This window comes from Ctenopharyngodon idella, chromosome 16, assembly GCF_019924925.1.
Source record: "Ctenopharyngodon idella isolate HZGC_01 chromosome 16, HZGC01, whole genome shotgun sequence".
Classification (NCBI taxonomy): Eukaryota; Metazoa; Chordata; class Actinopteri; order Cypriniformes; family Xenocyprididae; genus Ctenopharyngodon; species Ctenopharyngodon idella.
Genome location: NC_067235.1, coordinates 14012787 through 14039919, shown reverse-complemented (window position 1 = coordinate 14039919; position 27133 = coordinate 14012787). Strand labels below are relative to the sequence as shown.

Here is a 27133-nt window from a genome sequence, read left to right as displayed (position 1 = left end):
AAATCACCACTCGAGTATGAAACAAGGAACACATGAAAGTTTCAACTCCATTTTCAAAACCTCATCATGCCCTCTGATTACCATGTATTTTTGTTTTTTGTTGATCACACACAAGCTATCAGCGCTAAACCGCCACTGCACACGTCTCAAGTAGTTTGCCCCAAAATTACTGCTGTGTTTGGATCAAAAGTTCACACTGGGCTGAGGTCATAAAGAGTATCTGCTCCCTGGTACTCCTTGCCCAGAGAAGGTTGAAGGTGTCTCATTTGGCAAAGTTGCCGAACACATTCCAGTCCCACACAGGGCCATTGTTCTTGCTTCTGGGTGCCCAGAGGGGTGATGGGAAAGGAGGGAGGGGGTTGCGCATTACATTGGAAGCCCTGAGAGCCCTCGAGGGCAACATGCAATTTGAACTCACTCACTACTTATCAACAGAGCTGCTCTAGTTAATAGGGTGGAACTCAATGTTATGATAGTGAATAAAAAAACAGATTATTTTAATAGGGTTCTGTTTATTTTGATACATTGTGATACTCCATTTTCCCCAGCTTTGAATCAGTATTTTGACCTGTGTGGGTAAACTATTCAAATGCAGACTTGTTTTCTGACAAGATAAGCTCTTCTACAGTGTTTAAACATCTCACTTTGTTCTTCGTGCTGACGTCTTGATATAAAAGGGTTCATTTCATGAGGAATCGAATGTTCCTTGATCTTTTCATAAGAGTTCATTGTACTATGAAAACATGCTGTAATTTTCAGAACTCTAAACTTCCTCCCAGTGACCATTTATTGAAACTTAAACTGAAAATGAGGATGCAAATAACGTTATTATTCCTAAACAGTAGAAGTAAAGTAAAATACGGAAGTCGTGCAGTTGGTGTGTAGAACCTGCTATTGTTGGAGAATCTGAAAATATATATAATCCTTTTGTGTGAAATTATTAATTCAACACATTTACTCACCCTCTTGTCATTCCATACCTGTATGACTGTTCTGCTCAATACAAAAAAAAAAATTTATTTTTTCTTGAATGTTTTTGTCCACATTATTAAAGTCAATGGGATCCAAATATTTGTGGCAATATTTGGATTTGCACTGACCAGTGTTTTGATTTGTTTAAGAGTGAATCATACAGCGTAATTAAGTCACTTCAGTAGACCAAAATATACCAGTCAAGTCGTATGTATTAAAGGTGCATTCACACCATGTCAAAATTACAGTAATTACAAGATTCATGACTTGTAAAAAGCATTTACATCCTAGAACTTGTAATTACAGCTTGAAAGCTCTGACTTGTACCTCCTGACAACTGCAATGCCATGTGGAAACACTCAGAATACCAGCAGCCGCAGCAATAAAACATAGTAATTTCATATTTAAGTATTTATTATTAATAAATAACTATTCATTTTTTAATAATGCAAGAATAATCTGAAAATAATCAAGACATAATATAGTTTAATGTATCTAGCACAAAGTTTAATAATCTAATGTTCCACTAAATAAGTTTGTTAATAAGGCATTTGCATAACCGATACAGTAACACTTTACAATAAGGTTTCATTAGTTAACTACTTTAGTTAACATGAACTAAGAATGAATAATACCACTACAGCATTTATTAATCTTAGTTTAAAGTTGTATTTGTTAACGTTTGTTAGTTCACAGTGCATTAACTAACAATGAACAGCAGTATTTTTCTTAACTAACATTAAAGGGTTAGTTCACCCAAAAATGAAAATTCTGTCATTGTCATTCCACACCCGTAAGACCTTCGTTCATCTTTGGAACACAAATTAAGATATTTTTGATAAAATCTGATGATAAAATCCGATCGCCAAAAAACAAAATAACGACTTTATTCAACAATATCTAGTGATGGGCGATTTCAAAACACTGCTTCATAAAGCTTCATGAATCTTTTGTTTCGAATCAGTGGTTCTGAGCTTGAAAGTCACGTGATTTCCGTAAACGAGGCTTCATTACGTCATAAGTTTTGAAGTTTGCACTGGGGGTTGACTTTGGCAGTTTGATACACGCTCCGAACCACTGATTCAAAACAAAAGATTCGTAAAGCTTCAAAGCTTCATGAAGCAGTGTTTTGAAATCGCCCATCACTAGATATTGTTGAATAAAGTCGTTATTTTGTTTTTGGCACACAAAAAGTATTCTCGTCGCTTCATAACATTAAGGTTGAACCACTGTAGTCACAAGAACTGTTTTAAATATAACTTTAGTAGCTTTCTGGGCATCTGAAAGTGTTAATTATCTTGCTGGCAATGCAGGCCTCACTGAGCCATCGGATTTGATCAAAAATATCTTAATTTGTGTTCTGAAGATGAACGAAGGTCTTACGGGTGTGAAACGACATGAGGGTGAGTTATTAATGACAATTTTCATTTTTGGGTGAACTAACCCTTTAACAAAGATGAATAAATACTGTAACAAATGTATTGCTCATTCTTAGTTCATGTTAGTTAATACATTAACTAATGTTAACAAACTAGACCTTATTGTAAAGAGTTAGCACTGTTACTTGTATTGTGGTTTGTCTTACTCAAATTACTCCAATTCATTTTGCCTTTAATAGTGTTTCCATACAAATGCATAATATGAATAATATATTAAGGATATTCCAGCTTGCGATCTAGTAATTACGGCATGGCATGAACGCAGCATAACTTCACACTATATATATTATATAAACAAACTTTTATGTTAGATGTGATTAATCGCGATTAATCGATTTGACTAAATGTCCTTTTGGAGCTTGAAAGTCTTGGGCTTTCAAAATTGAATTGACTTTCATAATTTGGACAGAATCATTCTTCAAATTCATCATCTTTCGTGTTCCAAGAGTTTAAAATGACTTGAGGGTGGTAAACAACAGAATTTTCATTTTAGAATGAACTATCTATTTACTGTGGAAAACAAATTCCCAGGCCTTTGACTCCTGGATCTGTCATGTGTGCTGGAATGTGGCAGGGACGGTTTCACAGATGAGACAAAGGCTGTGCCACAGGGGCCCTGCTGTCCCCAAATCCATAACCCCTACAATGGAGCGGTGCTCTGGGAATGCTCAGTGCCCGACAATGGACACTAATTGCTGGTTAACTTGGAAACTCTCAAGTACTCTAATTTATAATCTGACATCCGAAGTACTTCAATGGCCTTTGTGTGTGCATATGACCACAGGCCAACGAGAGAAAATCTGAGCCTCCACAATAGTTGTTGTGCTAGTGTGCATGCATGCACATCAAGCAATAATTGAGAACATTCTTCTGATGAATATTAAAAAACAACTACACAAATGTGGCAGCGTCACTAAAGATTTCTTTTGCATGTCACAAGTTTACAGCAGTACTTCAAATTTTGGAAGTGAAACGTTTGTAAAAGTCACCGAAACTCCATTTGTCTGTGGAAACAGATACAGTTCTGAAGGGGAGGGCTGACCCTGTCTCGATTTCCCCTTTTGTCACAAAGGCCTTGTGAAAGCAGACAGTTTGTTGACATGCCTCTTTGATGACCAGCACTCTAGAATGTCCTTGTTGATTCTGCTCAACCATCGGTGTAGTGCATATCCCGAGTGAAAGTACCAGAAACTAAACGAGATGTTTTAACTTTTATGTGCATTAACAGGGTTTAAACTAGCCTTTCTTTAATCCACATTAGCTGCCAGACAGATGCAATTACTCAGACAGCTGTCATACAGATGGCTGCCTTCCCTACCGTTATATAGAAGTTAATGGTACTGTAAGTGCTGAATACTCTGCTGTATTGGATTCTATAATAATACTTCCAGTATTATTTTTTAGTTCCAATCACAAGCTAGTGTTCATTATATAGTTTGATTTTTTTTTTTTTTTCCTTAGAAAATCAATGTGAAATTGTGTTTCACTATAATTAATATATCTCTGAAAAATACATAGTTTATCATTACTGAAATGTAATTAAAATCATTCAGAGGTCTGGTTTGCTACAACGTCAGTTCCGCATTATCGCTCTCACTCAGTCTTGCGAGTTCCACCTCTTTCTGGATTTCCCTTCTCAGTGTTGAAATAATCACGTCACTGTTTCAGTCTGTAACAGTTCAATCTCAGGCTACCAATCCTAATCTTGCAATCTTGGCTGAAAGGAAGGAGTGGAGGATAAAAACAATAGGCTTGGGACAGGAGTGCAAGTCCAGTTGCTGTGAATGAGAAAAAAAAAAACAAGATATTAAGCAATGAAGGGAAGTTCCTGATGTGACAAACACATGTTGAGAGCAACAATCTTGATCGGGCAGGTCTTCTTAGGAACATCAGTACAGACACGCTTCATTTCCTGTTCTGAAGAATTCCTCCTTATGGATGGGTGATATTTTATATATAAAACTATCTGTAAAAATACGAAGACCTGAGAAGACCTGCCAGATCATGATTGTTGCTCTCAACAACAATCACAGTCAGTTTTGTTCAATTTAATGTGTCATTATTGATTAAAAGTATTAATTTTTTAACCTAAAACTGTACAGTAACCTAAAAATGAATATTTATTTGAATATATTTTTAATAAACATGAAAAATGCCACACTAAGACATCCGTGAACATTTACTAATGATGCAACTTAATAGCAAAACACCACACTCTTAGCGTGGATGACTAATTTTGTTGCTGCTGAATGAAACTCAGATTTTACTTACAATTTCACCCTCGTTCCCACCGAAATCCAAATAGAGGATCCGTACGCCGTCGTCAGCCGACATCTTCAGCTTTTCAAACGGGTAGCTGAAAAGCGGCTGTGCCAGAGAGCTGTCCTCTCCATCAGCTATGACAGAGAAACCTCGCTCATAGTGAATGACCAACCGGCAGTCCTGACCCTGATACATACAACCTGAAGGAAGAGAAACATGGAAGATTTAATATTCCCTTTTTTTTGCCTTTATTATGATAAGATAGTGAGTTGACAGGAAGTGAAGTGGGAGAGAAAGAAGGGGACGGGATCGGGAAAGGTCCACGAGCCGGGACTCGAACTCGGGTCGCCCGAAGCGCAATGGCGCTATATGTCGGCGCTGCCCACTAGGCTATCGGCACTGACAAGATTTAAAGTATATTCTGAATTCAATACAGCTGTCAACACTATGATTACCATAAAAAAATTATTTGGACTTATCATACCAGAGGGTTAAAGGCAGAAATATGAAGTTCATATGAGTAGGTGCGATTTTTGTCACACCTCAACTTTTTTAGATCAAATAATAAACATTTTTACTGAATTATTCATGCAGATGCTTTCACATTTCTGCTAGAAATATATTTTTCAAGTACTATAAAAAATACAATAAGAGATCAAGTATTAATGATGCCTTTCTGGTTGGTCAATCCAACCAAATTCCATTAAGGTATGAATAAAATGGAAGCGGATTCCATCTGTGAGATGAATGTCCTTTGATTCACCTGATAATTGGTACATTATTTATCACCAGTAATCTCTGCTCAGTACATTCCTACTTCCATCAAATACATCACAGGACTCCATCCATGTATCTAGTATCACTCCTCCAGTACACTCAATTACAGCTCATCAGGCACCACAGGATGTGTGGAAACTTGCTGTTACCATGTCTATTGTGAGTGTGCCAGTGATCCACTTCTGCTGTTCCCTCCATTTGCCCCAATAAAGCTTCCTGAATCGCTCTTTGACCGGTTAATTGCGAGGCTAGTGTGTTCTTTTCACATTGTGTATCTCTGAGAAACCCCTCGGCTCTGGCTACAACCCAGTCTATTAGGTTGATTAGATCATCATGGCAATGAAAAGCATCTTCTTCTGCAATTCACCCATTAAATCTGAATTACACTGATATTAAATACTCAAACACCTATTAATTACTTACTTTGGGTGAGGGGCTCTTAAAAAGGCGGATTTCAGAATACTGTTCCCATGTTACTCTCAACAATACTGTAACCTTATCCCCATCTAAACGGCTTGATCTTTAGGACCGAGGGACTCTTTTCCACCAGATGGGCTTTTTAGTCACAAAGTGCCCCCCTTTCAACATGAATGGCCCAACATAGGAATTTTTTGGCTTCTTAACTACAATAGCTTTACAATAAAGGCCCTGAGATACTGGTATATATGAACTGGTGTGACATCATTTCGAAACAAAATTAGGCCAAAACGAAGTTCGTTTCAGGAGTTCAAAACAGTTTGTCAGGTAAACTCCTTCGTACTAACATTGGTCTGTGGTGATTACATAATTACATAATAGGTAGGCTCCGCCCTTTTTGACATGGAAATTTTCTCTGGTCCATTTCCTCTGTTGAGTCTGTCGAGGTCAGAATCTGCAAGTGAAAACAAACACTGGAGAGCTGCTTTAAAGTAGAAATTGAAGAGTAATTCTAATTAAAAGCAACACTGACACTGTTTTTTCATGTTTAATACTGTAAAGCTGTTTGGTTTAAAGCAATCTGTTGTATAAAGTGCTATATAAACAAACGTGACTTTACTTGACTGGAGTGCCAAATTGCAGAGCTTGTACAAACATCCTCATCTCTTTGATCAGATGCTTTCTTAACTGCTGTTTTCTCACTGCCGTCATTTTTGATGCCTGTTCATTTTGTTATTGTGAGGAAAGCGCGCTGCAGCACATTTACATATCCATGATCTAAACGTCACTCTCAGCAGTGTGGGCAGCATCGGAATGTTCGCTAACAGTATACTGCTGCAAAAGCATTTCTAACTACTTTTTACCCCTAAATGAAGAATGAAAAAGAACCGCTGTAGGGTTGCAAAATTCCAGGAATTTTCAAGGCTGGAAACTTTCCATGGGAATTTATGGGAATTATTGGAAATAAACTGAGAATTTAGCCTATAACAGGGAACTTAAATGTAGTTGAAAAAAAAAATCTTGGTTAAAACAACCAGATTTAATACATGTTTAGTTGAATTTCTACCCTGCACATTCCTAAATCACAGGCACATTTATTTCTGTGATGCAAAGCTGAATTTTCATCAGCCATTACTCCAGTCTTCAGTGTCACATGATCCTTCAGAAATCATTCTAATATGCTGATTTATTACCAATGTTGGAAACAGTTGTGCTGCTTAATATTTTTTATAACTTGTGATACTTTTCAGGATTCTTTGATGAATAAAAAGTTTAAAAAACAACATTGTTTACTTAAAATAGAAATCTTTTGTAACAATATACACTATCGTTCAAAAGTTTTTTTTTTTTTTTTTGTTGTTTTTTTTTAAATAAATTAATACTTTTATTCAGCAAGGATGTGTTAACCCCTTAGCATTCCTGTAAAATTTACATAAAACACCTTAAAAAAGGCATACCCAAAGTAAATTGCATGCTGTTCTTGAACCATTTTAAGTATACGCATGGTTTTGGTCTCTTTTGAAATTTATGTGTACTGTGGGCAGTACAGTAGAACGCTAACAAGTTAAACTTATAAAAAAGTGATAGTAAAGACTATTGTTAGAAAAGATGTCTATTTTAAATAAATGCTGTTCTTTTAAACATTTTATTCATCAATTAATCCTGAAAAATGGTTACAAAAAATATTAAGCAGCATATCTGTTTCCAACTTTGAAAATAACTGATTATCGAATCAGCATATTAGAATGATTTATGAAGGATCGTGTGACACTGAAATAAATAACACATGCATAACAATTGCTGTTATAAAAATATATTTATTTTACATATTTACTAAATTAGAAGTAATTAATTGGAAAATATATCAATATGCAAAATAAATAAATAACGTCTGCTTATGACCAAACAAAATGTTTATATTTATGTTTGTATATGATACAGTATCATATACAAGAAGTGGATACATAAATTTCCCTAAATTTCCAATTAATTCCAATAAATTCTTAAGTTTCCAAACTGGAATATTTCCAAAGTATATTGGGGCCTTAATTCAGTAAGTCAGTCTGCAATTCTGAGTGTTTCTCATGTGCCTTTATATTTATATTTGTATTTGTGTGTGTGTGTGTGTGGGTGTGGGTGTGTGTGTGTGTCTTTCTTTTGAGACTTTCATTACAGACTGAAAAAGGATTTTGAAGCTTGTGGCCGACTATAAAAATAATATATGTCGTCACTGAATTTTTACAGAACCCTAAGAAAATGAAGCTTTGGAGAAAGAAACTATCTGAAGAGATTACAGGATTAGACTAAACACAGGTAATGGAGCATCAGCTGCCAAATGGGCCTTTCCCATAAAATCCCAAATATGGAGCAGCTCCAAGATTCTGATGCAAACAGAATCTTTTTGAGGGAAGAAAAACATCAAATCCAGTCTAACATGTTTTTTCGTTGTGTTAAAAGCGGTCTGGTTTGTTTTGAGAGGATCTGCATCTGTTGCTCTTTCCTACAAACTCAAACTAATTATCATGTTCTCCCAAATGTATTAATTAGTGATTCTGGCATGTTGTAACAAGGTCAGTCTATTTTTATTATGTTTCTTTCACTAGATTTTTCCAGGGTATGTCTTCTCACACCAGTGTTAACATGCTTAACTCATGATAATAAAATCAACATTAATCATTGCTCAGTTTAATCTCTGTCTACTTGCCATTCCAGCTTTGTAGGTTAAGTGGAAATTATCTCAAAGCCTGATCTCAGAACAGTGAAAATATCGGACAGAAGGGGAAAACCGCGAGATATCCAAATAAGGCGTAGTGATCTCTAGGGGCTCGCATGCAGTTCAGCAACGGCAGATCATTTCCTATCAGTCCAGCCTGAGGGACTGCCTGAGAGCTTCAATTCCCAGAATGCTTTGCTCGGTGCCCCTCGCCTGCTGCATTGAGACCACACAGGAACTCTGCCATGGAATTCCATTCTAAAAATACACTCTTTACTAAAACGACTTCAGTATAAATAACGTTCATCCAAACGTCAGAAATATTGTAGTGCAGCACAGAACGTTTAGGAATTGAGAGTACAGTAGGAGCCACAGTCCATGACATCAGATGGCCGAGACGCATTTATCTTTGCATAGAAGCTAGCTTGCAAATTACCACAAATCTACATTTGACACAAGTATGTGTACAATATTTAAGTAAATAAATGAGATCATTCACATTATTGTAAAGTTCGAGACCAATGCTAACTGAAACCGAAAACTACTTATTGCTAGCAGACTGTATACTACTGTTAATACAAAGCATTATTTCAGACATTTGGACATTAAAGCCTGTTCACACTAATTCTGATGTGACTAAACGATACAAATGTGTAAAATATTTAGCACTGATGCAAAATTTGGGTTATTAATCCAAACAAGTTTGGATATCTGAATAAAAATATGTAAATTTTTAAGAATTCTTTTGTGAATAAATAAAATAAAATAACCTAGTAAAGAAACAACAAATATTCCTGGTAAAGTAATGGAAACTGGCACAATAGACCAGTCTAAAAAATGCAGTTTCATTTTAAAACCTTAATATGCATGTTTCTCTTATTCGTTACTGTGAATAGGTCATAAGACCTGCGAAAGGAGCAAGAAGTAGGATCCATACTCACTGGTAGTGACTTCTTTGATCATCTCGGCAGATGCGTGGCAGCCAGTGACTATGTGTCTGGTCCAGAGTGACAGGTCCTTGCAGGTCTCTGCTCTGAAGAGGTGGGCTTCGATACCCAATCTGGTTCCTGTTCGTGTAGCAAAGGACAACTCGCCACCAGGCTGTGGTGAACCCTTATCTGGACCAGAATGCACCAGCCTATGATTTAAAAAAAAAAAAAAAAAAAAAAAAAAAACCTCAACATAAGAGATTTGTTTTCCTTTTTATTTATCATCTCAAAGGCATCACTGAGGAATAGCCCCCAAACCCAACCCCCACCCATGTTCCTTTAAAGTTTACCATGGGAAGTACCATTTTTGGTATGTGGTTTCTTTGGAAGCACCTTACAGTACCATGGTATTACCATCTGAACAACACAATTAGTTTTTTTCAACAGGTTTTATAATATTTACATGGAACTCCAAGGAACTCCTTTAAAAAATACTATGGTAATAAAATTTTTTAATGATAACTTTTCAAGACAGACTTACTGAGAGCTATGAGGATGTTAATCAATGGTATATGTGTTTGTTGAACTATACCATGGAAATTACTTACAGGAAAGAACCAAAATGTTTTTCTGTTATTTGGTATTTTTGGAAGTACCTTAGAGTATATCAACTTTTTATTTGATGTTTTTTTTTAAATATTCGTGTTCAACAGCGTAATTCCAGATTAAAAACACATTCTGTAAAGAAATCTCCACCCTTTAGAGAACTGAAATGAGGAAATCACACCAAAAGAACACTTTAGTGCCTGCCCAACTTTCATAAAGTACTGCAAATGAAAGTCATTAAAGCTATTAAGTACACAGTCTTGTACCAGTTTGCCTTCTGGCCAATCGAAGTTTGCTTTGTTGTGATTCCACTTGTAGCTAGTTGGTTTGGTTCATGACTTATAACTTCTTAACAAAGAGTTTTTTTAAAATCCCTATGGGAAAAATGAATCGGAAAAAAAAAACTTTCAGAACCAGTGCCACTGTAAAAGTGGACAGGCACTGTCGCATTCCATATACTGGCGTGGGATTTGGTCGAGTGAGTTTTCACCATTGGTGGAGCTTGAGATTTCACAAAGGAAGTCGAGCCAAAATAAGTTTAGAAAAGTTTGTAGAAAAAGCTCGACTATACTTTCTGCCATTTTGGACAATCTCAGGGTCAACAAAATATTAACACATGCCAACTAAGCCAGTGATAACTGGCCTATCAGCCCTAGAGTGAGATCTGGGCTGCAGTCCAGTTAAACTTGGACTTAAAATCTATCCCTTGTAGTTATAGCTGCTGCCTCATACAGCTTCAACAGGCCTTTAATAGCCGTAATGCTTTTGTACTGTTTCTTTCCAACTGGCTAAGATAGACTGCAGTTGTATATTTCAGTTCCCACTTAATCAGCATTGCCAACTGGCATACAAAAAGTGTGAGTGTTTGCATGTGTGTGTACAGAGGCATGCGTTAAACAGAAGGGTGTGCAGGTGCGTGTACCATGATTGGTTTTCCAAAGGTGTATTTGTATGAACGAGCAAAAAGACAGCCGTAATGCTGTGTGTGAGTGTGTACCGTGTGGCGAGCAGAGGGTAGGTGTGTGTCGGGCTGAGCCAGTGTTCTCTCATGCGTGGCATACTGTCAAACAGCAGCAGGTCTTTCTCCGTCAACATCACGAGCACCGGCTTCCATCGCTGTCTTTCACTTTCCGTCTGAAACACACAAACACACACACTCCCTGAGTAACTTGTATGGCCATTCAGGTACCATATCATCTGTTTTGTCCTAATTTTTTACTTGTCTATTAATAAGATAACTCAGCCTTTGTAAGTCAAGTGCAGACATATGGGGCCAGATTTACTAAACAGGGCAATTCCAAAGAAGCACCGATGGGAGTGGAAACTTCTGTGCGTGATCTACTGATGACACGCAAATTAAAGAACACAGACGCAGCCGGATCATTTCCATAATGACCAACACAGTCTACCAAGAGCAGTGCAAATTAGTGCCTGGTTTAAGACATGCTTTTTTTGGGTGGTAAATAATAGCGCAAATGCCATAAATTGACAAGCGCAAACCTTTGTAAATCACCTGGCATGATTCATTTAAATACCGTCCTCTCGTAAAATTTGTGTCTGAAAGGGAAACTCCTACAAATGCATATCATATGCAATAAGGTCAGCCGCAAAAAGAACTGTGTCCACGCCTTTTCAGCACTAATTTTTCCACTGTTTGTCTTTAGTAAATCCTGACAGTAGTTTTTTAACACCAAATAAGGGGTTGGTACTGATGACCCTAAGTCTGTTGTTCATCTGAGAGACTTGTCAAAGTGATAAACCTTTGGAGTGTGTCTCTTAAGACCACTTCCTGTCAGTAACCACAACCACTCCAAATACACTATATTGCCAAAAGTATTGGGGCACCCCTCCAAATCATTGAATTCAGGCGTTCCAATCACTTCTATGGCCACAGGTGTATAAAATCAAGCACCTAGGCATGCAGACTGCTTCTACAAACATTTGTGAAAGAATGGGTTGCTCTCAGGAGCTCAGGGAATTCAAGCGTGGTACCGTGATAGGTTGCCACCTGTGCAATAAGTCCATTCATGAAATTTCCTCACTACTAAATATTCCATGGTCAACTTTTAGTGGTATCATAAAGTAGAAGCAATTGGGAACAACAGCAACTCAGCCACAAAGTGGTAGGCCACGGAAAATTACAGAGCGGGGTCAGCGCATGCTGAGGCGCACAGTGCGCAGAAGTTGCCAACTTTCTGCAGAGTCAATAGCTACAGACCTCCAAACTTCATGTGGCCTTCAGAACAGTACGTAGAGAGCTTCATGGAATGGGTTTCCATGGCCGAGCAGCTGCATCCAAGCCTTACATTACCAAGTGCAATGCAAACCGTCAGATGCAGTGGTGTAAATCACACCTCCACTGAACTCTAGAGCGGTGGAGACGTGTTCTCTAAAGTGACGAATCATGCTTCTCTGTCTAGCAATCCGATGGATGAGTCTGGGTTTGGCGGTTGCCAGGAGAACGGTACTTGCCTGACTGCATTGTGCCAAGTGTAAAATTTGGTGTATGGGGGATTATGGTGTGGGGTTGTTTTTTAGGGGTTGGGCTTGGCCCCTTAGTTCCAGTGAAAGGAACTCTTAATGCTTTAGCATACCAAGACATTTTAGGCAATTTCATGCTCCCAACTTTGTGGGAACAGTTTGGGGATGGCCCCCAGCATGACTGTGCACCAGTGCACAAAGCAAGGTCCATAAAGACATGGATGAGTGAGTTTGGTGTGGAAGAAACTTGGCTGGCATTCTGACCTCAACCCGACAGAACACCTTTGGGATGAATTAGAGCGGAGACTGCGAGCCAGGCCTTCTCGTCCAACATCAGTACCTGACCTCACAAATGCGTTTCTAGAAGAATGGTCAAAAATTCCCATAAACACACTCCTAAACCTTGTGGAAAGCCTTCCCAGAAAAGTTGAAGCTGTTATAGCTGCAAAGGGTGGGCTAACTCCATATTAAACCCTACGGATTAAGCATGGAATGTCATTAAAGTTCATGTGCACGTAAAGGCAGGCATCCCAAAACTTCTGTTAATATAGTGTACCTTCAGAACAAAGTAAATTTTCAAAACCATTAAGCCTTTTCAACGTTAACTGATACATCAGCAGGAGTACAGCAGGAAATGTTTATTACTTGATGGATATGCATATTTTATTCAAATTAAACCTTTCAGATGACCTCAATGAAACAATGTTTCATCACACTACAACGTTTGAAGCATCAAGACAACTCCAACAGCTTAGTCGGCAACCATGTCATGACTTTAAAGTCGACATAAATTCAAAATAAACCCCATTTATTTTCTTAATTCGAGTTCCTGTTCCTCACGTATAAAACTTTGCCTGAACATATGCACAGACAAAAGCTTTCAGATATGCAAGACTTACACATAGTTCACTTTATTTATCCCAGTTAGGGGGAGATTGCGGCACATGCACAATCTTCATTCCCCTACTTGAGACAGCCATACATGGTGCTTACACATGTCCTGATTTTGCAGAGTTAGATGTGTTCCTGGGTCAACATATTTTGTTGATCCTGGAACAACATTCCTGTCCGAAAATGTAATCCTAACCACATCCCTACCCCTAAACCTAACCCTACCCACAAGTTATCCCTAAAATCAGAGGGAAATGATAGGTGAATAACACTGATGTAGAAGCACCTAACCCTGGTTGTAAGCCTAAACTTGACAAACTGTAAACTTGTCCCTCAAATCTGATTGGTTGATTGGAATGTTGTTCTAGGATCAACAAAGATGTTGATCCAGGAACATGGTGTACTTTGTGAAATCAGGTTCTGCGGTGCGCACAATTGTTTTGTTATCATGCATAAACTCATCAGCAAATAATTTACATATGCAAAGCATCTTTGATACATTTTCTCCAGCTTTTCTCCAGTTCTGCATCTCTGGCCACACTGAGAAGTTTGAGAGTTTATGCTTATTTAGATGGACTATTTTCTCATTATTTGAACTTTGAGAAATTATATGAATGAAAAAGCAAGTAAATAAAAAAAATATGTATATATGACGAAGTATCAATGCAATATTATGAGGAAAACAATGGCAATATTATAATATTAATATGATTGTATCAACCCTGTCTTACTGTGAACAATTCATCTGTGCACGTTATTCCGGAAAAACAAATATTTGTCCTCATCATCTTTAATGAAAATATATTAACTTTCTTTGCCTCTGAAATGACTTTCCTTCCCGGATGACTTCACAAATCCCTCTTACTTTCACCCCCTCCCCTCTAACCACCATTCTGTTGAGAAACACCTACTTAACATGATCCAATCAATTCCAGGTGAATAAAATCAACCCCCACTCAACATTTATTTATTTTTTTTCACCCTGAAAATTCTGTTTCACTCTGAAATCCATCACACTACAGAATTAAAATGGGTTATGAATGACATTTCACGTAGACTTCAATAAGCTCAAAAGAAAACCTGCTCTACAACTGAGTAATAGTTTAAAAAGTTTTCCAAATAAGACCTTAAGTTAAGCCTGTGTGCGATTTACTGCTGAAACTCCTGTCTATGACAGATGTCTCCTTAGGGCTTTGATAGCCTGACAGGCCACTCAAATCTTCACAAATCACAGGGCTGCTCTTCAGAGGGTCAGTTTGCCTTAAGGCTAAAAAAGAGACCCCAGCGGGATCGAGTGCATCAGAAGCAGATGCGTAACCACAAACAGGCCCTTGTTATAAGCTCCGGCCTTCGCACAAAAAAAAAAAAAAAAAAAAAAACACTGTCTGTGGGCATTCAGCACACAGGAGGTTTTTTCCTCTCATATAATTATTCATCAAGGGGCCGGCAGGTTGGTAATAGGAGACGGAACGGGTGAGCTCTCATTAAAGGGCAGGCTGAGACGGGGCTGCCCACAGCCCTGCCATCACTGCAGTTCTCTATTAGCCGGCCCTGCCAGGCCTCAGCTAATGAGACGCCGATGAAAAGAAGATTTAATAGGGAGGAAAAACCTGCGGTCACACTGAGAAGAGTCATCCTCCATCAATCGCTCCAGTACCCGCTCACCACGATTTCTGAGAATTTTTTTAGAAAAAAAAAAAAAAAAAAAAAACACTTCAGAGGAACTGTCTATACAGTTTTGAGAATGTTAGCCATGTTTCCAACCAGAGTGTATGGTGTAACCTGGGACCTGCTAACATGCTTGTGTGTGATCTTTACAGTTTGTTTTAAATCACGTTCGTACCATTTTCACAAGTATCTGGCAAATATCAAAATGTGTGTACAAGAGGCCCATCAAAGAGGTGGCCAATGGGAGGGAAGCAGAGGGCAGAGAACTGTTGTGTGAAATGAAGTCCAGCTTCATTGTCAACCATACAATAAACAGTCCTTACCATGGCAGAGACAAAAGCTGCACGATTTTGGGTTTTCCTCAATGTGTTAATTAAAAGTCAAGTAGGGGAGAGGCGTATTGAAGAGATCATCCCTTTTTTTAAAACAGCCAATAGTGTATCACTTACATGACAGCCTCACAAAGCTACACTTGACAGCCTGTGACAGGCCTGTTTAGAATGCAATTTGAGGTGATACTGACAAGAAGCCAGGCTTCATTGGTCCCAATGGAAAACGTAGTTAACACTGTGTCTGAAATTGCTCCCAATTCCCTATATAGTGCACTGTGTTCTATTCATTACATACAAAATAGCAGCTGTAGCATCTTTTTCTAATGTTAGGGGTGGGATCCTTCAGATTCTAGAGAGCAATTGATTAGACAAAAAAATCTGATGAGAAGCTGAATTGCAGGATGATGTTATCAACATTTTGCTCCATATTTGTGGTAGAGAGAGACTGTAAATTTTGAATGCATATATAATCTAAATCAAATGCAAATTTTGTTATTGTTTATGAACACACCAGCTTATACACTGCCTGGCCAAAAAATTGCTGTTTGGATTTTAATAGGCAAATACTTAAAAATCTATGAATGGATCATTATTACAGTGATTACTGTTTCTAGCATGTTATATTTTTGGCAACGGTTCTTTTAACCCTTAAAGATGGAGTGTGTAGCTTTTCATTTCTTGGCACATCATGGCCATATTCCAGGATGATAATGTCAAGATTCACCAGGGTTAAAATTGTGAAAGAATGGTTGGGATGTTATTTCCATCAAGAGGTGCATCATTTTTTAGGCAAGATCTTGTATCGACAATGCAAGAGGTGAGCACTCTGTAAAGTCTCCTCCAGCACATCCCAAAGACTTTCAATAAATTTAAGGTCTGATGAATCTTGACATTGTCATCCTGGAATATGGCCATGATGTGTCTTCCTACATGGTTGTTTAAGAAATGAAAAGCTATACACCCCATCTTTAAGGGTTAAAGAGAACCGTTGCCAAACATATAACATGCTAGAAACATAATCACTGTAATAATGATCCATTCATAGATTCTTAAGTATTTGCCTATTAAAATCCAAACACAGATTTTTTTTTTTTTGGCTGGGCAGCGTATATAACCTTAAGGCTAACATATTCATACTAAAAGCCACAAAACCTTGATTTGATGGGGACTTTAACTGAAAGATAATTTTGTTGTTTTGGTTATTAAACTAAACGTTCTCATTATGTGTCACAATAATCTTGTGTTTTTGAAAGGAAACTATACAACTCTAAATAAGTTGAGCACCTATTATACAAATGTAAACAGGTGTACCTCTTAGTAAAAAAACAAATGCCAAAATGACTATAAAAAAAATTGTAAGCGCACTTTAATGTCATCCAAACTGTTTTCTGTCAGCGGTACTATTTTTTTTATAACTGAGTTTTAAGTGAATGTAGGTTTTCCACACAGTTATTATCATGACAGGAACCTTTCACGGTGAAACACATCAAACCAAAGACCTTGAGCTAATGCTGGGTTTTATGCAACATATCCTTATGGGCCTAGACAGCTTACCTTGACTAAACTTGGGTAAACTTTTCCATATCATATGGCTAAATAACACACAGAAAAGTTAAATTTTTAATGTCACGCAGATTCTTTTATAGCCAGGAATATCATGAAGTTGAATGTGCATTAATATGCAGTTGGACAGTTGGAATGGGCTGGTGACAATGCAAAAATAATTTAACATTTTCTTTTACCATCTTGATAAATGTTTTTCTGTGATGACAACTCTTGGAGTGTTTGGCATGGTAATGGATATAACAATGTTGATATGTTTGGTCTTGGCGGAATAGATCTGCTCAGCTGCTGCAGAGCAAGTATGACATGCTGCTGCTATGCAAAATAGCATACATGAATTACCCATAGCAGATCTGAACAGGTGGAGCTGGGGAAGGTGGAGGGTTTCTGAAAGAGCACTGCAACTGCTACAGCAATGCTGACCAAGTATTTGAAGGTTCAGAAGCAAGCTAATTGGCTAGTGATATAGCAGGAACCAATCAGCTGTGCCCTATAGAGAATGATTTGATTGCAAGCAGATTGAGTTAAGGACCTATCAGCCTGCACCATCTAGAGTTTCACGGCAGAACTTTGTATGATCTCAGGTTTTTGCAAACCAAAACGCCTCACTGCGAAAGTCTATAGCACAAGTACATTCATTATATTGTTTAAGATCATCACAATTAAATTGCATTCATCAAATTGTATGCATCAAGTTTCCACCTTTTCCGCTAGCCAGCCGAAGTGTCGGATCTCTCGACTCCCGGCGATGCCGTGTCGGCTTGCGTGTTCTCGGAGTTCACTGATGACTTGGCTGGTGAGGTTTGTGATGGCAGTTTGCATGAGAGTGAACCAGGTCTGGGCAGAAGCTGTGTCTTTATGTCTCATGACTATTGTGTGCTTGGCGTCAGAGGAGTGCAGCTCTATCTGCCTGAAACACAATAAGAAATAAAAGGAACACAATTCAGCTTACGTTTTAATCAAAATCCAGAGTTTACTGGTCAAGCTAAGAGGTTATTAAAGAAACAGGTCAACCAAAAATTTTAATATATCTTTTCTAAAATAAATAAATAAAAATATTATGCTAAACTACTTTTAAAAATTTGAAGAAAAAAAAAATCCCCTTAACTTTAAATAAGAAATGTAAAAACACGCTATTTTATAGTAGTGGTGCATTCAAGTCGATGTATGTATTAATTGCATTTTTATAGTATTTTTGAAGAAATTAATAGCTTTAGATACAGTATGTTTGCCTGCATGAAAGCAACAGATGGAAAAATAATTACAGTACTGCTTCTATAAAATTAAATATAGTAGAGTTGAATATAGTACAGAACATAATACACGCAATGACATTTGACAAAATTTACTTAAAAACGAGCCATCTGGGTTGATTTAAAGACAGCAGACAGTGGTTAAAAGAGCTCTGGAGTCAACATTAACCACCAGAATATCAGATACACCCGGTTCAAACAGAACCATACATCAGTTCAGCTCAGGGAGTTTACAGTGATAAATACTCCGCTCATACATCATCTAGAGTAAAAGTCTTAACCTTACACTCCACAATATCATTTTCAGGTGCACCGTGTAGGTAAAAATAGATCTACTTTCATGAAGACAGAGAGTTTGGAGGGGCTTAGGGGGGTGGGCACAGATGGAGCTGATGTGTTTGCAGTAGACTGGAGGAAAACGCTTTTTGGATGAGGCCCAATGAGTTCTGCCCTTTAAGCCTATAATTGGGAGAATTTCACAACTAATGGAGATGCTGTGTCCAATTTAGGAAGTGAATATTTCAATTCCTTTTGTGGTCAAATGAGATCTCTCTTAGGTTGTATGCAAACCTCAGAAAGTTAACCTTAAAGGGTTAGTTCACCCAAAAGGGAAAATTCTCTCATTACTTACTCGCCCTCATGTCGTTCCAAACCAGTAAGACTTTCGTTCATCTTCAGCACACAAGTGAAGATCTTTTTAATGAAATCTGAGAGCGTTCTGTCCCTCCATAGACAGCTACGCGACTACCACTTTGATGCTTCAAAAAGTTCATAAAGAGATAATAAAACTAATCCATATGAATTGAGTGGCTTAGTCCAAATTTTCAGAAGAGACTCGATCACTTTACATGATGAATAGAATTAATTTAGGCTTTTATTCACATATAAACATTGATCAGCAAACATAAACAGAAGCTCAACCATACTTGCTAGATGCTTGAGAACAAACCTCTTGCGGAAGCTCAAACGTGCTGCGTAACACAAGAGAATGAACCTCATTGGTTCTCGCACGTGTCAAGCAAACATGCTTGAGCTTCCGTTTACCACAACTGATGTGTGAGTTGATGAATGTTTATATGCGAATAAAAGCCTAAATCCAAACTGTTCTTCATAAAAAATGATCGTGTCTGGACTAAACTGCTCAATTCATATGGATTAGTTTTACGATCTCTTTATGAACTTTTTGGAGCTTCAAAGTGGTAGTCACATAGCTGTCTATGGAAGGACAGAAAGCTCTCAGATTTCATCAAAAAGATCTTCATTTGTGTTCTGAAGATGAACGAAAGCCTTATGGGTTTGGAACGACACGATGGTGACAGAATTTTCATTTTTGGGTGAACTATCCCTTCAAAATTCATCCTCAGAGAACTTATGCCGTGTTTACATAGAGGTGTCAATGAAAGGGCCAAACCTAGTTCTTGGTTCAAGTAATTGTAGAGAGTAAATGTGCAGGTTCAGACAGAGAAGGAAAAAAAAAGATTGATGTTAAAAAAGTTTTAATTTAATAAATACATTTAATTTTTGGCCACTTTTTCCTAAAGATATTTTTGGATAAGACATCCCGCACACCTGTGAGGGAAAACACATCCTGGTTATCACAGTTACTCATCTTTTTTTTCTAAGACAAAAATCAATGGAGCAATCCAATGGAATTTTATTAAATATATGCATGGATGTCTTTTTTTGAGATGTCACTGATTTAAAGAGTGGATGTTCCTGAAGAAACAGATCTTCATACATTAATACATTATTCCTATGCAGAGATGTCTGAAAGAGTCAATAACAGTGGTCTTCATTGAAGTCTACAATGAGAAGCAGAACAAACACTGAGCATTTCACTGAAATGGCCAGAGTAGAAAATGGTCACATTTTATGACTACTAATATATATATATATATATATATATATATACATACATACACACACACACACACACACACACTATGACTATACTACTAATATTAATTAAAAAAAAAACACTTTAAGTGGATATTAAATATAGAATGTTTGTCTTATTTTTATACAACTTATTTTTCTGAGTCCTCATATTTAAAATAGCTTTAAAAACATACTAAACAATGTTTTATTAAAAATGTATAAAATTTTTTTATAACAGTATAAAAACCATTACGCCTATGGAATGTCCCCACTAAGATAGCGAAACAAACCTGTCTGTGTGTGTGTGTGTGTGTGTGTGTGTGTGTGTGTGTGTGTGTGTGTGTGTGTGTGTGTGTGTGTGTGTGTGTGTGTGTGTGTGTGTGTGCGCGTGCATATCAGGACACGAATTTGTATAATGACATGGGTATGACATGGGTATTACAAGGAGAGGGTGACTTATGAGGACATTACCCCATGTCCCCATTTTTCAAAAGGCTTATAAATCATACAGAATGAGTTTTTTTGAGAAAGTAAAAATGTGCACAGTTTCCTGTGATGGGTAGATTTAGGTGTAGGGTTGGTGTAGGGCGATAGAAAATACAGTTTGTACAGTATAAAAACCATTACGCCTATGGAATGTCCCCACAATTCACAAAAACAAATGTGTGTGTGTGTGTGTGTGTGTGTGTGTGTGTGTGTGTGTGTGTAACTTCTATCTATATATCCTCTTACCACTTCTTTTCTTTTAAAACTTATATTATGCAATTGTTGTGTGGCAAAAAATCTAATGTTTTTTAAATTATTTAAAGTGCAAAAATCAAACACAAACTTTATATTATAACCTATCTAAAAGATTGTTTTATTTTTTTCTCTTAGGAATGAATGGGATGCTCTTGTCAAGAGCATTTGTGTCAACCACTAGGCCATGGCTCCAACAAAAATTAATTCACTTTTAATGGCGCTCTTCTATTTACCATCAACATCCCAATTAACGAGTCAAAGAGGACAAAACAAAGATGAACTAAATTTAGATGGTCTCCAAACACAATGTGTCAACCCAAACAAGAGCAGGCGTAACACAAGACAGATGGAGAGGTCACTGACACATCTGTCGTGGAGGAACATCTCCATACCCCAAACCACCAGCTACTCTCACTTCCACCAAACAACTCCAGTTACAGTTACACTCTGGACCATCAGAACGCCCAACAGTCCAAATAAATGACAACAGTGGAAGGGGGCACATTCTATTTTTATTCCAGATGGATTTAGTTTAGGAATTTGACAGGAATCCTCTCACAGCGTGGCACTTGAGGTAAGCCATGAATGTCTGCACTGTTGATAGAGCTCCGCATGAGCACCACAGTGATGGATGGACTAAAAGACATGGGACACAATGGTGTAAATTGAAAACAGAGCTGGAGGGTGTGAGCTGACGACCTGGCAGCCGGTCTGCGGAGAGAGCTCCTTATTGACATGGCGCATGGCAGGAATGGAACAGTCTTTCGTCTGTCTGTCTGTCTGTCTGCCTGTCAGTTTATCTCGCCATCCGTCTACCCACGCCACATATTTAAGCAATATCTTATGAGCAGGAATGCTGTTGTACTGAATACTAACACGGCTGTGATTCCTCTGAAAGCATTCAGCATTGCGAAAGTTAGCAACACAGCGAAATACTAATATAGGAAATAATAGAGCAACACAGCGAAAAACTAAAGGTATATTCACATTTCAAATTCAAATTTATCATTTGAAATCCAGTCATTTCATTAGAATCTGCATGATTGGAAGCTCTGAGTGCAAAAAATGTTCCCATATAGATTTTGCACTGGGTTCAAGTTGGTTATGTTTTTGATACTAAGCTAAAACAAACAAATGGAGCCAGAAAGTTATTAGAATGCAGAAATGCGGCATGAAACAGACGTTGCAATAGTCCCTATTCCTAGTCCCTTACCTATTGAGACATACAGTGCTCAGCATAAATGAGTACAGCCCCTTTGAAAAGCAACATTTTAAACAATATCTCAATGAACACAAAAACAATTTCCAAAATGTTGACAAGACTAAGTTAATATAACATCTGTTTAACTTATAACATGAAAGTAAGGTTAATAATATAACTTTTATAAAATAAAATATTCTATAAAATTTTCAGTTTTACTCAAATTAGGATGATGCAAAAATGAGTACACCCCACTGAAAGTCTCTGGAGCAAAGCTAAATTTTAGACTACAAATATTTAATTTAACAAGAATTCAACCACAGGTGAGTCTAATTATTCATTACACAGGTGTCCAGCAGACAGCTGACTATAAAAGGGTGTTAAAACCCCTTCCCATTTCATGCTGTCAGCAATGCCACCACATGGAAGAGAAATGTCACAAGACCTGAGAAAGAAAATAATTTCTTTACACCAGAAAGGTGAAGGCTACAAGAAGATCAAATAAGTAAAAGTAAAAGTAAAGCTTTACTTGTCAGTCAGAATACTGTATCAAAAGTGGTACAAAAATTTAAAAAAGATGGAACTGCAACCATCTCACAGAGACGTCCAGGTCGTCCACGGAAGTTAACACCTCGACAGGAGCATCTTCTGATGAGAAGGGCTGAAGAAAATCGGCATGCAAGTTCACTGCAGTTATCTAAAGAAGTAGAAAGCCAAACTGGGTTGACTATTTCCCGTGACACAATATGGCATACACTGCAGAAGAATGGCATGCATGGGTGCCGTCCACAAAAGAAGCCTCTCCTAAAGCCCAGGCACAAAAAAGCCCGCCTAGAGTTCGCCAGGGCCCATGCTGACAAAGATGAAGACTACTGGGACTCTATACTCTGGAGTGATGAGACCAAGATAAATGTTTTTGGAACTGATGGCTTCAAAACTGTATGGTGTCGAAAAGGTGAGGAATACAAAGCAAAATGCATGGTGCCTACAGTGAAACATGGTGGTGGCAGTGTCCTTATGTGGGGCTGCATGAGTGCTGCTGGTGACAGGGAGCTGCATTTCATTGATGGCATCATGAATTCACAGATGTACTGCTCTATACTGAAAGAGAAGATGGTACCATCACTCCATGCCCTTGGTCGTCGTGCACTTTTCCAACGTGACAATGATCCTTAACACACATCTAAGGCCACTGTTGGATTTCTGAAGAAGAACAGGGTGAAGGTGACTCAGTGGCTCCAGATCTGAACCCACTCGAACACTTATGGGGAATTCTGAAGAGACAAGTTGAGCATCACTCTCCATCCAGCATCCAGTCTCTAAAAGAGGTCATTCTTGAAGAATGGAAAAAGATAGATGTTGCAAAATGTCGCCAACTTGTTCATACCATGCCTAAAAGACTTGGTGCTGTCATTAAAAATCATGGAGGCCATACAAAGTACTAGATGTAGTAGTTTTTGTTGTGGGGTGTACTAATTTTTGCATCACCCTAATTTGAGTAAAACTGAAAAATGTGTAATCTAAGTTATATTATTAACTTTACTTCCATGTTATAAGTTAAACAGATGTTATATAAAACTTAGTCTTGTCAACATTTTGGAAATTGTTTGTGTTCATTGAGATATTGTTTAAAATGTTGCTTTTCAAAGGGGGGTGTACTCATTTACGCTGAGCACTGTATATCCGAATGAAATGGCGTCTCGAACAAGAAATAATGTAGGGTGGGACTTGAATTTGTCCATTGGAAATTGATTGGATGGTTGTGGTTTGCTATTGCTGTGATGTCATGTGAGTTACAAGTTGCCCCGCCCTCGTGTCAGTAAACACGTCATCAGAAAAGAGATCGCTGATGACTATGGTGACTTTAAAGTGCCCCTTTTATGGATTTTTGAAAATTACACTGTAAAAAATGAATGTGATTTTAACAGTAAAATATTGTAAAAACGCTACCGAAAAAAAAACTGTAAATAGGTTAACAGTAAGTTCCAGTACTATATACAGGAAAAAACTGTAAAAGCTCTTACCAGACATTTTATGTAATTTTCACAGGAAAATGCTGTAAATTTTACAATTATTAGAAGTAAAAAAGAACAAATCAATGTATAATTTACAGTCAAAAACTGTAAACTGATATTCCCACAATTCCCTGTGTGACACTCCACATTTGAAAGTATTTTGTTTAAAAAAATCATGTTTCTTAATAGTTTTTGTTATCAGTTATGTACATTAGGGTTTTATGTTACATCTTCTGTTGTTTAATGAATGTTTATTGCATTATGTAAGTGTTGTGGGTTACCATGATGGTGTTTTGCGTTCAAGTGGAAGTACAACTGGAACCGTTGCTTACCATTCCGTTTGGCCCGATGGTGGAAAGCGGATTTTGTGAGTAGTGCAGTGGTGGAATGGCAATTTACAATAAAATCTTTCATTACAGATTTCGTTTCCAAACAAACCAAACATATGGGTGACCCCTTGAACTTAAAAAGATAAAATTGCACAAGTTCTACAGTTAAACACAAATTACATTAATTATAGGCTACACTGATTTCTAATAAAAAGTAAACTGAATAAGACTGTGTAAAAGGTGCGAGTGTGGATTAGTAATCTGGCCCCCTGGTATTAAGAAGAAAAAATGTTGGCCCTCGTCACTATCGAAGTTGCCCATCCCTGCCCTAAATGGACAAACTGCTCTACAGAGCGTGTTTCGTCACTATGCTGTTCTTCTTCTTCGTTGGTGTTTTTATAGGCAGCTTGCATAGTCACTCTGTTGAATACACACGACGCAGTAGTTGTAGTAGTAGTCCTCTGGATTAGTGTTGTCACGGTACCAAAATTCCAGTAGTTGGTACCAATACCAGTAAAATTTTACGGTTCTCTGTACCAGTTTCGGTACCACAGGAAAATCTATTGGAACTATTTTACTCTTTTATTTAACTAGCCTATTTTTAAAAACATATTAAATATGATGGTTATCATACATATAAATATTTGGAGCATGTGTATGTATGTTTGTGTGTGTATATATACACCTCAATGAAATAAAATTTTGAAATATAAAAAAAAAAAAATAGGCCTAAATAAACAAATGCTCAAACGTCCATTTTGAAACAGACGTGCGTGTTTATTTGAGCTATCCCTTCAGTGAAACGACACATTACAGCCTGTAAAACTAAGAAATAAATATAGTAACCTAGAAATAGATAATGGTAACCTAAATAATAAGAAAGTTAAATATTATTCTAAAATACATTTGTTTTTATTTCCACACAAAGATGCGTCATATTTCTCTTTGAGATGGATGAGGGACACGAGCAGGAAAGAGACCATTTCTCTTTAATAATATCTTCATTTTATCTCCTGATCTTACAAGCAACTGACACTTGTTGTAAAAGGTCTGAAGAGTGAGTTTTATCTTCAGGCATTCAGGCCATGTTTGATTTTGCGCTGCCAGAGAGGTGTGTGAAACGCGCTATACAAATAAACTAGACGTGCCTTATAAAGTCTAATAACAAGCACAAACTGTGTTAAATAGAAATTGACGGGAAGCAAAAAGGTTTCTGTCCTACAGTGTTTTTTCTACTTTACCACAGTAAAGAATACAAATATAATAGGCCTAATAAAAAGCGAACCAAAGAAAGAAACGTTTATAATCCCCTGCGTGAGTGGAGATTTGGGAAAAGAAACGGAGATTCCATGTTCAGTGGAATAACTAATGGAATATTGTTAAATTCTCTGCAAATCGGGTGACCAGATCGCGAATCACAAAACAGAATACAAAGCCGACAAAGCTTAAATGTATGGACTCACTTACCTCTCTCATTCAGCATGAACCAAAATGTTTCCATGGCTGCAATGTCGCATTTAATTGTTAACTAGCCTATTTCTTCTGTAAACAAAGCTTTGTGCTTCACTCGTGTCATATTCACGTAAAATACTGGCACAGCCCTATCAGTGGGTACCAAATATACCCGGATACTCGGTACTACCAGTACTACAGAAATGCAGGTATCGTCACATTTTCAAAATTTCAGTACCGACTTGGTACTGAAGTACCGGTACTTTTGACAACACTAGTCTAGATTAATAGAAGCAGAGACCCTTCTTTGTTAGAAGAAGAAACCTCATTGCATCACTGGCTACTCTCTGCTGTCTCAGACGACATCTTTGTCCTGTGTTGGCCACCGTAGCTACTCTATGTGCTTCGAAAGAGAGGGGTGAGCGGTGGACAATTTGCAAATTTAATACAGATGGTCTGTCATTCTGACTACTTTAAGTAATGATAAAGGGTGGAGCAAGATTAGTTTTACAAACTTTAATGTTACATCAGTCATTCACGTTATTGCTTGGCTAACGTTAGCACTATTATTGATACAGTTAATGATACAGTTCCTACATGTGCACCGCCATAAATTAGAAATATACACATTGGTTTGTTGATGGACATACATTTGTTACTACTAAAGGTGTAGAATTACAGTTGCAACATCTCATGATGAACATCAAACTGAGTAGCGCATCACAGAGAAACGTCCTGCTCAAGTTGTCCTTGCGATGGAGGCTCGGGTTGAATAGTTCTTCCGATATTTCATCATCGTACTACTGTCTTTACAGTGTGTACAATCGCTGAGCTTTAGGAAGTCTCAGGAGCTGAATCAGTTTTTGTAATGGGGTTTGTTTCCGACTTGCGCTATAAGTGGTAGACCAATCACAACAGACTGGACCATCTGGCCAATCAGAGAAGGCTCACGGAAAAGAAAGATTTACAAAGGCTGATTCATCCGACAAGTCGTTTGAGAAACATTAAAAAATGTGGTGATGTGCAGTGTAGAAAATGAAAGTGTTTTTTGACCTTTGATGCATGTAAACCTGTTGTAGAAAACATCCTAAACAGAATTAGGAAGCTTTCAAATAGCATAATGGGGCACTTTAAACATTACAGCAGCAAACAGCCTTCAGTGTTTTAAAAAAAAAAAAAAGATGTGAAATGTTCCTCTTGTCATTATTGTTAGT

At 37.5% G+C, this 27133-nt stretch overlaps 1 protein-coding gene across 2 annotated transcripts in view; it reads right to left on the bottom strand.

The window, feature by feature from the left end:
* Positions 1–492: 492 nt before the first annotated feature.
* The window catches only part of sntb1 (syntrophin, basic 1), a 41490-nt gene continuing 14849 nt past the window's right edge, over positions 493–27133 (bottom strand). Inside the window, exons 3-8 of one of the 2 annotated variants that reach the window (XR_007925650.1) lie at positions 17753–17960; positions 11113–11249; positions 9522–9718; positions 6242–6321; positions 4683–4873; positions 493–4189 (exon numbers count right to left, since the gene is read on the bottom strand). Coding sequence is in view for 1 of the 2 variants with exons in the window: in XM_051866494.1 (XP_051722454.1) it covers positions 4097–4189; positions 4683–4873; positions 9522–9718; positions 11113–11249; positions 17753–17960 (826 nt within the window). In the remaining variant the exon portion in view is untranslated. The remainder of the gene's footprint in view (positions 4190–4682; positions 4874–6241; positions 6322–9521; positions 9719–11112; positions 11250–17752; positions 17961–27133) is intronic. The other variant, XM_051866494.1, reaches the window with a different exon arrangement.